This window comes from Cervus elaphus, chromosome 18, assembly GCF_910594005.1.
Source record: "Cervus elaphus chromosome 18, mCerEla1.1, whole genome shotgun sequence".
Lineage (NCBI taxonomy): Eukaryota > Metazoa > Chordata > Mammalia > Artiodactyla > Cervidae > Cervus > Cervus elaphus.
Genome location: NC_057832.1, coordinates 93,149,335 through 93,163,260, shown reverse-complemented (window position 1 = coordinate 93,163,260; position 13,926 = coordinate 93,149,335). Strand labels below are relative to the sequence as shown.

At 42.0% G+C, this 13,926-nt stretch overlaps 1 protein-coding gene across 3 annotated transcripts in view; it reads left to right on the top strand.

The window, feature by feature from the left end:
* Positions 1-13,926, top strand: part of AASS (aminoadipate-semialdehyde synthase) — a 72,634-nt gene that overhangs the window by 18,797 nt on the left and 39,911 nt on the right. For all 3 annotated transcript variants that reach the window (XM_043871965.1, XM_043871964.1, XM_043871966.1), the window contains exons 5-11: positions 6,764-6,831; positions 6,937-7,083; positions 8,287-8,365; positions 8,496-8,623; positions 10,013-10,161; positions 12,604-12,726; positions 13,110-13,221. In XM_043871965.1, the coding sequence (XP_043727900.1) occupies positions 6,764-6,831; positions 6,937-7,083; positions 8,287-8,365; positions 8,496-8,623; positions 10,013-10,161; positions 12,604-12,726; positions 13,110-13,221 (806 nt within the window). The remainder of the gene's footprint in view (positions 1-6,763; positions 6,832-6,936; positions 7,084-8,286; positions 8,366-8,495; positions 8,624-10,012; positions 10,162-12,603; positions 12,727-13,109; positions 13,222-13,926) is intronic.

Sequence of the window (13,926 nt, the reverse complement as noted above, 5' to 3'; positions counted from 1 at the left end):
GCCACCCAGTGGCAACACTGTCCAGCTGATTAGAGATAAGTCACTGGTCTGTCCCATGTCCCTGTAATCTGGAACAACACTCCCGTAGCCACCTTTGTCCTTTTCAGTCACATAAAGAGTAAACGGTTTAGCAAGGTCTGGCAGGCCCAAGGTGGGTGCTGACATAATTGTACCGGGTTTGAGTTCTATTACCAGTGGGACTTGTTTTGCAAGCCTAGGGGGGTTGTCTTCCGCCCAGACCTCAGGGAATTGTTGAGTTAACTCTCTCTCTTGACTGTTTAGCCCGTCCGGTTTCCTTGCCGGGAGATTGTGCAACCTCCATTCATCTTGAAGGGTTACTGAGAGGAAGAGTAAGTAGGTGTTTGAGCCCACTCGAGCAGTGGGTCTTTCATGGGGGAAAGGTCACTTGTGCCCCCAATTTAGACAGCAAGTTTCTTCCTAACAAAGGTACTGGGCATTTAGGGATGTATAAAAATTCACGAGTCACTTGGTGTCCCCCCATCTGACATTTTCAGGGTAGGCTAGAGACACAAAGGCTGCATTTATCACCATCTGAGACCCAGCAGCCCCTGGCTGGGTCTATTGGTGTATAAAGTCTACAGGCCTCGCACAGTCTTTCGCAGAACTCAAGAGGGTGATTCGCTTTCCCTTTGAATCACTTCGGAGGGTTTTGCGATATTCATAGCTTTTCGGGCCCCCCTCTTGAGACCTAGTAAAATAGTCACCCGATATCTCTCCAGGTGGCCCTCCCTTCCTCTGTGTCACGGTCCCAATCAGGCCCCTCATCGGGGGCGGCTGGTTCTGCCCTCGCTGCGGGTTTGCAGTGCCCCCAGGCGCCATTTCTCTGAACCATTTTCTGGCCTCAGTTAGGATCCTGTGTCTTCCCTCAATGCTGGAAAGGGAGACTATAGTTAGATTATGTCACCCCATGTAGGGCGGTGGGTTCTAACAATAGTCTCCATTGGCCTAATCATGGCCTTTAGCTCCCCCGAGTACGGTGGAGCATGTCTCTACCAGTTTAATGTATCTGTAGAGGAAAATGGCTGGTAATAACAGGCTACAGGGGCTGATGGTGGTGCCCCATGCGTCCTGACCTGGAGGCTGCTGTAGCTCTCTGAGGGGCATCTCTAGTGGGGTTCTTTCCCCCTCTTCCTTGGCAGAACGCAGCCTCTGTCTAATTGCTGTGTTTTCTTCCCCTTCCCATCAGTACTCACCAGAGAAGTGGATACAATCTAGGAGGTCCAGCTGAGGTAGAATTCTGGGGGCGTTGACCAGAGGTCTCCATTGCTGGGAATTGGAGCCTGCCGAAATGGTGGCTCTACGAACTCCGGGAGAGCGGGTGGAAGAGCAGCGGCTGCTGCAGGAACTTCACCTGGCCCTGGATGGGGCATTAAGGCGGCCCCCGGTCCTGGTGGAGCCCTGGGAGGCAGGCGCATCATTATCCAATATGGGGGAGGGGTCAGGTCATCTCCATCCAAATCCTGTAGAATTTCCTTTTTTATCATCAGTCAATTTTTGTGCCATTAATATTTTCCCCTTTCCCTTCTGAATACAGAACCTTGTCCAAGTAGGAGGGTCTTGAGCTAACCTTAGCCATAAGTCAATATATAGATATTGATCCAGGTGTCCTGGCTCTCCTGTGACCCCTGTAGAGATTGCTTCTGCTATTTTTAAGTTCATGGTGTTCTCTGGTGGCCATCCTACTCCCATAGGGGGTCATTCAACCTCACAGAGTATGTGGAGGTGGTTAGGCTTCATCTTCACCCCATTGCTACTGCTGCTACTGCTAAGTCACTTCAGCCATGTCCAACTCTGTGTGACCCCATAGACGGCAGCCCACCAGGCTCCCCTGTCCCTGGGATTCTCCAGGCAAGAACACTGGAGTGGGTTGCCATTTCCTTCTCCAATGCACAAAAGTGAAAAGTGAAAGTGAAGTCGTTCAGTCATGTCTGACTCTTTGCGACCCCGTGGACTGCAGCCTACCAGGCTCTTCCGTCCATGGGATTTTCCAGGCAAGAGTACTGGAGTGGGGTGCCATTGTCTTCTCCAAAAGCATGCACAAGGTACCCCATTATTAAACTGGCTTGCAAAACAAGTAAATGTAGTTCATGCTACAACACTGTATGCTTACATATATCTACATGGTAAATGGCATGTTATTTATTTTTTTTTATTATTTATTTTTAATTACTATGGGGAAAAAAGAGAACGCAGGATTCATACATGTTACAACATGAATAAACATTAAAACCATCTTTAGTGAAAACAATCCGTATAGAAAAGGCCACCCAGATCCCATATTCACCATGTCTGCTTTAAATCCATCAAGTATGTCCAAATAACTGAACATCTCAGTAACACTCTACAAAAAAAAGGGGGGGGGGGCGGAGTGGGGATGAGGAAAAGGTTGGGAAGAAAAGATATATTCATATACCTGAACAATTGCTGAAAGGGAAGTGGGGCTGTGGATTGTATTATAATGTAGAAACCATATGATTTCCTGATTTTGGAGGTTATGTGCTGGTTCTGCAGGAGAATGCACCCATTTTGGTAAAAACACATAGAGTATTTTAGATGATGTGGCAAATGCCAGCACTTTTTCCCATTGCTAGGAGTTTTCTGTGCATTTTAAATTACCAGAAAGTAAATTGTGTTTCAAAACAACCATGTCAATACCATAAAAGAAAATCAGATTAGACAGGCATGAAACTTTCTCATAGAGGCCAGGACTTACCCAGACAAAGTTCAAGGGAAGCTGTGATGCTCACCACCCTTGAAGGAGTCCACATGGGATGAAGAAGTACTGTGGGAAGTCTATTAGTAACCACCATGTCTTGAGTCCTCTGGATGACCCAAACTCGTGTCCACCCAAATCCCTGCTTTAAAATTTTAATCATGCACTCCAATACAGTTGCCTTAGATTCACTTCCCCCCATCTTGCTTACCTTCTCGGACCTTCTTCTACTTTTCCTTTTCATTCTGTCTACCAAGTTCTCAGTACCCTGTGTACTTCTGATATCTCCACTCAATGACACTTAAATTGCCATTCTGCCTCCTTCCTAATTGGGGTGAGAAGAGCCTTACCTGCCAGATCCCAAAGGGAGAAGGGGGATCGGCCTGTCTTCACCTGCCGGTCAGCACAGCTGAACCAGAACACCACGTGATCCAAGACCGTTTCTCCCTTAACTTTTAAAGTCCATTTTGCTTTGGTGGGCTTGATCAGGTGCGGATGCAAATACAGATGGGTTAAATATGCCACGTCCCAGGCCGTCTCCAGAAAAGCCAGTTCATGCTCATTTATGTATCCCCCTCCTTCTAGCCTGACAATTCCGAGGGGGTCAAGAATTTCATAGCAGATGGGACACTTCCTTGAGGAGGGCAGAATACAAGCACACAAAAGCCAAGTTTTTTCTCCTAAAAATCACCTGGCGATGGCTTGGTAATAATTTTCCCCAAGACGGCGTGGACCCCACCTCCTAAATGACCTTCACAAATTTCCTTCCTAAGCCCTAACATGCTCACCAACCTGTGTACCTAGCAATTGTTGCCACCTGCCTATTCCAGGCCCCTGTGGGTCTGTCCTCTTCTATTCCCTCCTGGGGGGTGATCAGGCCCCCTCTTCCTCCCTGCCGGGTGGTTTCCTCCTCACCTGAGCGCTCAGTTCCCCTGCTGCCGTCCACTACCTGCTAACGTGAAAGGTCCGGGCATTGAGAAGCAGAATCCTTCCAGGGGGCGAGGTGCCTTCCCCCCTCTAGAAGATTCGAGCCGCAAGACCTCAGAGTAGTCCCAAAAGGGACTTGTCTCCTCGAAGTAAGGAGTTTCCCAGCCAATGCACCAAATGTTGTAGCCACACGTTCTGGGAAACAAACTCATTCAGAAGGACAATGCAGATAGCGGAGTGCAGTTTATTACACCGGCGGGCCCAAGGCAGAGTCTCCTCTTAGCCAAGGACCCTGACCAAGTTTTCTGAAAACATTATATCCCCTAAGTGTACGTGCCCAAACCCACCTCCCCAAATTCCCTGAAACTAGTCTGAACAAAGGAAAAGAAAGATACAAAGTTAACCCGTGATTCATATGCCTAAAGCCTAGGAAGTTAACAGTGGACAATTATCAACAGGCCTGTGGTCATACCCCAATAAGCATAATAGGATGTAAGATTCTATTCGGTTACACAGATAATTAGGGTATTCTTTTAGGCAACAGAGAGTCTAGGTACGAGCCCTGGGGCTCTTCCTTCCAGGGGCCTGGTTTTCCAGTTGGTATGTCGTTTCCACAGATACGGGGCATAGAGCTCCAAGTCCACAGTCCGGCCCGAGATGGAGTCCTGCTTTCAAGATGGAGCCTCTTCTGTCTGTTTCCTCCTTCAGCAGAAAAGAATAAATGTTCCTTTCAGGTTATTTGGAACATCCACCTAGATGGGCCATGTGCTGGGTCACAAAACAATCCTCAATAAATTCAAAAGTTTAAAAACCATAGAGTATGTGCTCTGATTATAATAAAATTGACTTTGGTATTATAATGCAAAGATATCTAGAAAATTTCCAATATTTGGAAGATAAACCATGTTTTTTTAAAATAATCCATGAGTGCAAAAGACCTCACAGGAAAAATTAGGAAATATTTTTAATTGAATGAAGAATTAAAACAGCACACCAAAATTTGCTGAATGCAGGTAAAGTGGTTTTAGAAGGAAATTTATAGCATTTAATGCTTTTATTAGAAAAAAAGAAAGCAAAAACTAAAAGCTGGTTATTTTTATCAATTTTATAATCTTCCAGTTAGATAAATTTTTAAGAAAAGAGACAGAGAAGCCACATTTTAAAAAAAGCAATATTAGGAATACAACAGGAATTATCACTATCTACATCACAGATATTAAAAGGATAAGGGAATATTATGGATAGGCCAATAAATACGACAATGTTGACAAAATAGGCAAATCCTTGCAAGACACAACTCAAGAAGAAATAAAATTCTTGAATATCAATGTACAAAATAAGTTATAGGAATTTGTCAAGAGAAGCAAATCATTATTTGTAAAGAGTTATTTATAGTACCTTCATTTGTAATAGCCCAGGCAATCAGCAGAGGAATGGATAAATAAATTGCAGTATAGCCATAGAATGGAACACTCCTCAGCAATAAAAAGAAGCAAACGCCTTATATACACAAAGTATGCATGAATCTCAAAAGCATTATTCTGAGTAGGAGCAGACAAACAAAAGAAGAATAAATATTTAAAATTTCATTTGTGTGCAACTATAGAAGAAATTACGCTACACAGACAGAAATAGAGTCAGTTGTTTGGAACCAAAGCTGGCGGAGGATTGACTGGGGTGATAGCAGCAGCCTATATCTTAATTATGTTGGTGGTCATATGGATGTGTACATTTGTTAGCAGTTAACAAAGTATAGACTTTAAATCGGTGTGATCTATAATATATAAATTATTCCTTCAAAGTAAACATCAGAAAAAAGATCAAAGAAAATTTGTCAGGGATATGGAGAGGGAAAGTTCTCTTCCGAGAAAGAAGAAAGGGAGAACAGATGTTGCGGCCCTCACTACGGGCATGCTAAGTTTTTGCTATTTGAAGGACATCCAAAATGAGAAATCCATGAGGTGGTTGACTGGGTCTTGAAATAAAATAAAATATCTGTGTTAGAGATACAGACTTGCAGTCATCAGCATACAGAGAATACCTGAAATTTAGGAATGAATGAGTTTAGCTAAGGGAAAAAAAAATGTAGAGATTGAAGAGAAGAGAGCCTGGAACAGAATCCTGGGGGTGACAGTTTTAAGCAAAGGGCAGGGGTCACTAATATACAAAGAATAGACATGCAAAGAGGAGCATGCAGAAATTTAGAGTGACGGTATGTTCAAGCCAGGCATGCTGAGGGAAGAGAGTTCCAACAAAAAGAAGCTCTACAATCTGCCTGCAGTGCAAGAGACCCCAGTATGATTCCTCGGTCTGGAAGTTCCCCTGGAGAGGGGACAGGCTACACACTCCAGTATTCTTAGGCTTCCCTGGTGGCTCAGATGGTAAATAATCTGCCTGCAATGCGGGAAACCTGGGTTCGATCCCTGGGTTGGGAAGATCCCCTGGAGAAGGGAAAGGCTACCCACTCCAGTATTCTAGCCTGGAGAATCCCCATGGACAGAGGAGCCTGACTGTACAGTCTATGGGGTCACAAAGAGTCAGATACAACTGAGTGACTAAGTACACATTGCCAAATGCTTCTGACAAGTAAGTCAAGGTCTGCAAAGTGTCCATCAAGTTTAGCTATGTAGGTCACTGAAATAGCTGAGGGTGGGAGGAGGGGCCATAAGGTCAAGGGTGACTTTGTTTTCACAAGTTCATTTGTTTTTGGTACCCGAGAAATGGAGGTGTGTTTAAATGTTAAGAATTAACCAATAGAGAGGGTTAGAAAGAGGACTTAATTCCAGAGTAAATTCCTGAGTGAGACAGGAAGGATGGGATCTGGAGCAAAGGTGGAGAGATTAGCCTTAGAGAAGAAGAGGCACACTCTTTCCATTTTAGCAGGATTGGAAGTGGAGGGGACAGGAGCGGGCTGCATAGGGTTAATACTTTTGATGGCAGAAATTTGAGGGAATGGATAGATAACTTCCAGGACCCCTTCCAAACCTGAGATGCTGTGGTCCATGCTTCCTCAGAGCATGGAGCAGGTTGGAGAACTGGCGGAAAGAAGAGTTTCCACTCCTCCTAACTAACGGTCTTTCTGTCGGTCTGATTCTGCAACAGGGATGATCAACATTCTTCATGGGATGGGTTTAAGGCTCCTTGCTTTGGGACATCACACACCTTTTATGGTGAGATGTTTATTGTGTCTAATTTTTTAAAAAAACATATCACATTTTAAACATAGAAACGTGTCTTGGGTGGTCAACTAATGTGAACCATATGCTTGCTTGCAGCACATTGGCATGGCTCATAACTACAGAAACAGTGGTCAGGCAGTGCAAGCTGTCCGTGATGCTGGCTATGAAATATCTCTGGGTTTGATGCCGAAGTCAATAGGGCCCTTAACATTTGTGTTCACAGGGACTGGTAATGTATCTAAGGTAAATTCCAACTGTCTTCTTTTCATAAAGCAGTCTGGAACTTGGGCATTAACCTGAAGGATGTGGGCATTTTGTTGACCTTTCAGAGTCTTTCTTTTCCATGACTGGGCATTCTATTCTTGGTACTTTTCTTACCTATGAACTTTTCCTGTAGTAAAGAACAGTACTGGTCTAAACTTACTCTCTTTGCTTTTAGTTGATTCCAAGCTGTCAGAGGCTTTGAATGCTTTTTCTTTTCTTTTTAGACAGATAACTCCTTGCAGTGAAAAGTTCTGTTCTTAGGGTGCTCTATTTTACCTCCATCACTGAGATGTCCCCAAATTTAGAAGTAACCTCAAGATGAGATGCTAAGAAGCTTAATTCAAGACTAGAACAAGTCTTATAGCTATAATTATGTAATAATTAGTAAGTCTTATAAACTATAACTATAGTTATAAGTCTTATAACTAATAAGGCTAGAACTGTTATTTTCTTCCTTCTGGGTTAGTTTTGAGAATGCATTTGTGATCCCCTAGAGAAACTTATAATTGTAAAATAGATCTTTCTTCCATGAGACTATTTTACAAAGAGGACATCGCTATAGTATACTGTGAGATAGTCATGTGATTTTTTTTTTTTTTTGTAGGAAATATAGTTTCCCCACTTCAAATAATTTCTGCAATGGAGCAAAAGTTAAATAGGAATATTTTTATTGTACTCTCAATTCTAAACATTTTTGTGTCTGTGCTGAATAACTTTAAGTAAAAAATTAAAGTCCTTTCCAATGTGCATGCGTGCATGCTCAGTCGCTTCAGTTGTGTCCAGCTCTTTGGGAGCCGATGGGCCATAGCCCGTCAGGCTTCTCTGTCCATGGGATTCTCCAGGCAGGAATACTGGAGTGCGTTGCTTCCAGTTGCCTCCTTCTGGTGATCTTCCTGACCCAGGGAGCGAGCCCACATCTCCTGCATCTCCTGTATTGCAGGTGTTTTCTTTGATCCAGTGAGCCACCTGGGAAGCCCCCTCTCCAATGAGTATTTAAATGGTTTGCAGGCTTTATGCAAGAAGCTCATCCATACTTTCATGTTGTGGTCCCAGTTGCTGGGCAGGGCAGATAGAGCTATGTAATTGTGGGGAAAATGAGTTGGAACCTTTTGAGGAAATGAGGGAAACATATTGGCTCTTTTCCGATTGATTTTTAAATGTTCACTCATGCATTATTTACAGGGAGCCCAAGAAATCTTCAATGAATTACCTTGTGAGTATGTGGAGCCACATGAATTAAAAGAAGTTTCCCAAAGTGGAGGTAAGGAGTGGGTAGGGAAGAGTGACTGTATGTAACCTTTACTGTTTTTAACAGTTTGTGCATTATATTTGATCATCATAAACCTATATCACTTGTGACCCACTTTACTAATTTCTTTCTCCTCTGCAAGACCTGAGAAAAGTGTACGGGACAGTGTTAAGTCGCCACCATCATCTTGTCAGGAAAACAAATGGTGTATATGACCCTGTAGAGTATGACAAATACCCCGAGCGCTACATTAGCCGTTTTAACACTGATGTGAGTATCAGACCTAGCTTTTGAGTTACTTGCTCATGATACACTATAGTTAGGCTGTTTTTAAGGCGAGAAATTGTGAATGTGTACCTTGGTTTTCAGTTCCCTGTGTTGATTTGTTGTGAGTCCTTTGGGCATTATGAGTTGTTCTTAGGAATTGGCTTTTATTGATGTTTGGAGTGGCCTTTGCCTGGTAGCTTTGTGGCTTCTGTGGGTGTACCCTTTGCTTCACTGACTCTGTTTCTACTTGAGGTCTCCACTTGCCTCATAGCTCTAAACCATTTCCTGTGGGTTACTGTTTTCTGTATTTATTGTGAGTTAGTACTTGGACAAAGCACAGTATGGAGGAGTTTTGATTTCAACATTGGTCCATTATTTCTATGACCACAAGTTTCGGTCCTAATCTTGGCCAGCCATCTTGAAATACGTGCCTTTGATTACAGGGGACCAGCGTGAAATAGTATGGTCTCAACTGTACAAAAGTTACTTCCAGTTGACATCCTTCTGATGGGGACACAATGGTCTCATCTTGTAAAAAGGATAATAATATATGTGTGTTCTGTAGTCATTGGTCATGCAATCGTCCTCCTCAAAATCAATCAACAAAATGCATGCACCTATTGTGGAAAGGCAGGTTTTAAATAATTTTAAATGTTTGAACAAATATAGCATTTTTAGATTTTGGTATGAAACTCAGTATTATAACATGTGTAGAGCATGTTATAGAAGAAGGACCTTTACCTGTACCTTGAGAACGCTTGAGATGCTTGAGAAACAGGAATTATAAAAACTAGCTTCAAATTGAAAAATTTTGAACCTAGTACATTTCCGTCCCTTCTCTTTTCCCCAATCACAGAAGTATTGGTGATTGGATGCATCCTAAAACTTATAATGACCTAGTTATCATGTATGCATGCATGTAGCACATTTGTCCATGGAGCTTACAGATGTTATCTGATTTAATCTTCACAGCATTCCTTTGAGGAATGGGGTACGTATTATCCCAATCTGGCAGGTAAGGAAAACAGAACCCAGGGAAGTTGAGGTAGCATGCTTTAGATCATACTCTACTAGAGGCTGAGCTGGAAATAGAACCCTTGGTCGCTTAAATTTCTATTTCTCTTTTATCGGCTATGCAGTATATTGTACAACACCACTATTGATTATATTTATGTTCATATGTTTTTCTATAATGAGGTAGTTCTCCACCAAAATCTGGGTGGGCATTTATTGCTTTTGCTTCAAAATGTAGCCACTGACTTAGCAAATAACAGAGTCAGTTAGAGATAATGTTAAATTGTTTCTCGTGAATTTCACTGATAGTTCTCTTTCAACACACTGCACTGAATAGGGCTATTTCCTATCTTGTTGAACTTGGAATTTCCTTTCCAGATTGCACCGTATACAACTTGTTTAATTAACGGGATCTACTGGGAACAAAACACCCCTCGTCTCCTCACCCGCCAAGATGCTCAGAGCCTCCTGGCTCCAGGCAAGTCCCCAGTTGCTGGTGTTGAAGGCTGCCCTGCATTGCCACACAAGTAAGGACTTCAGCCTGACAGCAGGGTTCAGCCGCAGGCCCGCTGGGAGAGTGTCCCACACGGGGATCCAAATAGCACAGCACTTGGCTGTTAGTAACTGGTTGTCTGCCTTGCCTTACTTAATGTCCTGGCAGTATTTGACAGTTAACCTTCTCTCTCTCTCTCTTTTTTTAAATTGAAGTATAGTGATTTACAGTGTTGTTAGTTTCAAGTGTATAGCAAAGTGATTCAGTTACACATATGTATAAAGCAACATCCCCAATATTAGAAAAAGTGTTCTGGACTTAACTGTGTTAAGTGATCACTGGACTCTGTCATAGCATGTTAGAGAGAACTGATATAACAAGGTTTCTTTTTCTTTCTTTCTGCTCTAGGCAGTTTATTTTTTTTATTAAAGTATAGTTGATTTACAATGCCATCTTAGTTTCAGTTGTAAGCACAGTAATTCAGTTATACACACACACACACACATATATATTCTATTTCAGAATCTTTTTCATTATAGGTTATAATAAGATACTAAATACAGTTCCCTGTGCTATACAGTAGGTCCTTTTTTAAAAAGCTATTCTATATATAGCAGTGTGTATCTGTTAATCACAAACTCCTAATTTAGCCCTACCTCACCTGCTGTGCCCATTGGTAACCCTAAACTTGTTTTCTATGTCTGTGAGTCTATTTCCTTCACTCCTTCTTGAAATTCTCTTCTCTTAACTTCTATGAATCCACATGTAGCTCAGAATTAAACTCCTCAGAGAGGTCTGTACTTGCTTCCCCATTCCCATCTCTCTTCAGTTTGTTACTGTTTTTTTCCCTGAAATTCTTTTGTTTACGATTTTAAATTTTCTTGTATTTATGATTTTTCTTGCCTTACTAGAACTTAATCTCCTTAACGATAAGGGCCCTATTTGTCTTGACCACAGATATCCAGTATGTTGTTTGACATATAAAGTTCATTCAAATAATTACTAATGTTGAATAAATTAAGTAATCAATACATATTTGTGGAACACCTGGTCTTCCTGGCACTGTGCTAAGCTGAGAAATAAAGAAAAAAATATGATTGTTACCTTCATGCATGTAGCTGGCATCAGGTAAATGCCACAGGAGTGCTGGGAGCAATCAACATCAGAGGAGTTTAGAAGAAAGTGGGAGGAGGTGTGGGCTTGGCAGTCTTTAGAGAGGAGTAAGAACAAGGATTTCAAACACAGGGTTGGTGTTTAATAAATATGGAAACACCAAAGCACAATTTAAGACAGTGAGTGGGATAGTCTAGCCCTAGGATAGGGTTTGTATGGGCAGTTGGAAACTGGAGATTGGGCAGGAAAATTGTAGTCAACCTCTAAAGGATTTCTAATCCTGGGCTGTAATTTTTGTTCATAATTTCAGAGATTTCCATGTATTAATATGTAAAGTTATACACTACTAAGCAAGGTGGAGGTAGTGCAATTGAAAAATTTAAGTTGTTAAAAGTTAACTAAGTAGTTTAGCTTTAGGCTGTTGTCAGTGATTTCTCTAGGAAAGCTTTTTAAAAAAATCTTTTTATTGAGTATAGTTGATCTGCCTGCAATGCAGGAGACAGGAGACATGGGTTCTATCCCTGGGTCGAGAAAATCCCCTGGAGGAGGAAATGGCAGCCCACTCCAGTGTTCTTGCCTGGAAAAAAAAAATTGCATGGACAGAGAAGCCTGGCTACAGTCCATGGGGTTGCAAAGAGTCAGATATGACTGAGTGACTAAGCATGGCTGATTTACAATGTGGTGTTAGCGTCAGGGGTACAACAAGTGAACCAGTTATATGATACATATGTGTGCATAAGTGCTAAGTCACCTCAGTCCTGTCCGACTCTTTGTGACTCTATGGACTATAGCCCGCCAGGCTCCTCTGTCCATGGGGTTCTCCAGGCAAGAATACTGGAGTGGGCTGCCATGCCCTCCTCTAGGGGATCTTCCTGATCCAGGGATTGGACCCACGTCTCCTGTGGTTCCTGCATTGCAGGCAGGTTCTCTGTTGCTGAGCCACGAGGGAAGCCCACGTGTATCTATATCCACTCATTTTTAGGTTCTTTTCCCTGTAGGCCGTTACAGAGTAATAAGTAGAGTTCCCACGGTACAATAGGTCCTTACTAGTTATCTATTTTATATAGCAGTGTTCATAGGGAAGGGATTTTTCCTTTTTGTTTCATCTCTTCTCGTTTCCTGTCTTCCTCTTCCTCTTTTTGTTTTTGCTTGTGGTGACTAAAACTCCCATCAGGAAGATTCTCTGTATCCCAGAAGATCTGTTTCCTGAACAGTGAGCCATAGGAAAAAGAGCTAAGAGCCTAGGAGATATTTGCCATCTACTTTAAAAAATTTCCAAGCACTTTTCATTTTTATTCATTTTTAATTCTGTTGGAAACTCCAGAGATCCATGCTCTCATCTAAGTATTGATGTTATTTACAGACTTGTGGCAATATGTGACATTTCAGCTGACACAGGAGGATCCATTGAGTTTATGACTGAGTATACGACCATAGAGCGTCCCTTTTGCATGTATGATGCAGATCAGCATATTATTCATGACAGGTGAGTTTGCTAAAGCTGTTAGATGGGGAGAGATAAATAGTACTATACCATTTACTTCCTTTGATATGCTACTCTAAAATACCCACACTGAGTGACTGAGCACCACAACAATGCAAATTTCCAAAGATATGCTCAAATATATTTAAAAATTTGGTAGAAAAACCACATACAAATTTGAGCGCTTAAATGCACACACACGTATATATGTACTGCATTTCAAAATGGGTAGCTGAAGAAGGGAAAGGTTTTATTTGAAAAGTCTTGTTTATTTTCTTATATACTATGGCACAAAATTACAAATGTATAATAGAGCAGACATCTGGAAAAGTTAGAACTTACACATAAATTTTGTCCATCTGAATGATATGTGTTGCTTCTCCTAGTGTGGAAGGCTCTGGGATTCTGATGTGTTCCATTGACAATTTGCCAGCACAGCTTCCAATTGAATCTACGGAATACTTTGGGGACATGCTTTACCCTTATGTTGAAGAAATGGTAAGTGGACTGGTAGCATCAGCAACATCTCTGTGGCTTTAGGTAAAACTTTGGAGTCATCTTATGAACGTTCTGGTCTTCTGTATCTGAGAAATCTGTTGTAAAATGAAAGGCCAGCCCTTCCCCAAAGCACTTACTGACACTCTTATTTCACCCGTTCTGCTTACTTGTTTCATGGGAAATGTTACTATGTAACTGTCTTCATGCTTCATTACAATTGCATTTGCCTATCATTATGCATACTTTATTAAGAATGTTCCTGACATTGGAGGTGAGGTTTACGTTATTTCCACTTTTCTTCTGCTTCCTAGATCAGTTCATATTGGGATGTTCTTACTGGACTGTAACTGGATGCGTATGTGTGTATATGTGTGTGTGCTCAGTCGCTCAGTTGTGTCCGACTCTTTTCGACCCCATGGGTTGTAGCCCACCAGGGTCTTCTGTCCATGGGGTTTTCCCGGCAAGAATACTGGGGTGGGTTGCCATTTTCTGCTCCAGGGGATCTTCCAGACCCAGGGATTGAAGCCACGTCTCCTGCATCTCCTGCATTGGCAGGAGGATTCTTTACCACTGCACCACGGATTTGAAAAATCAGAAATGGAAAATTTTGTTGGAGTTTAATCATTAATGCTTAGTTAAATGACAGCTTGTGTTCTAGTCATATATTATTCACTGTGATCAGTGATTGTTTAAATACTGGGTTTA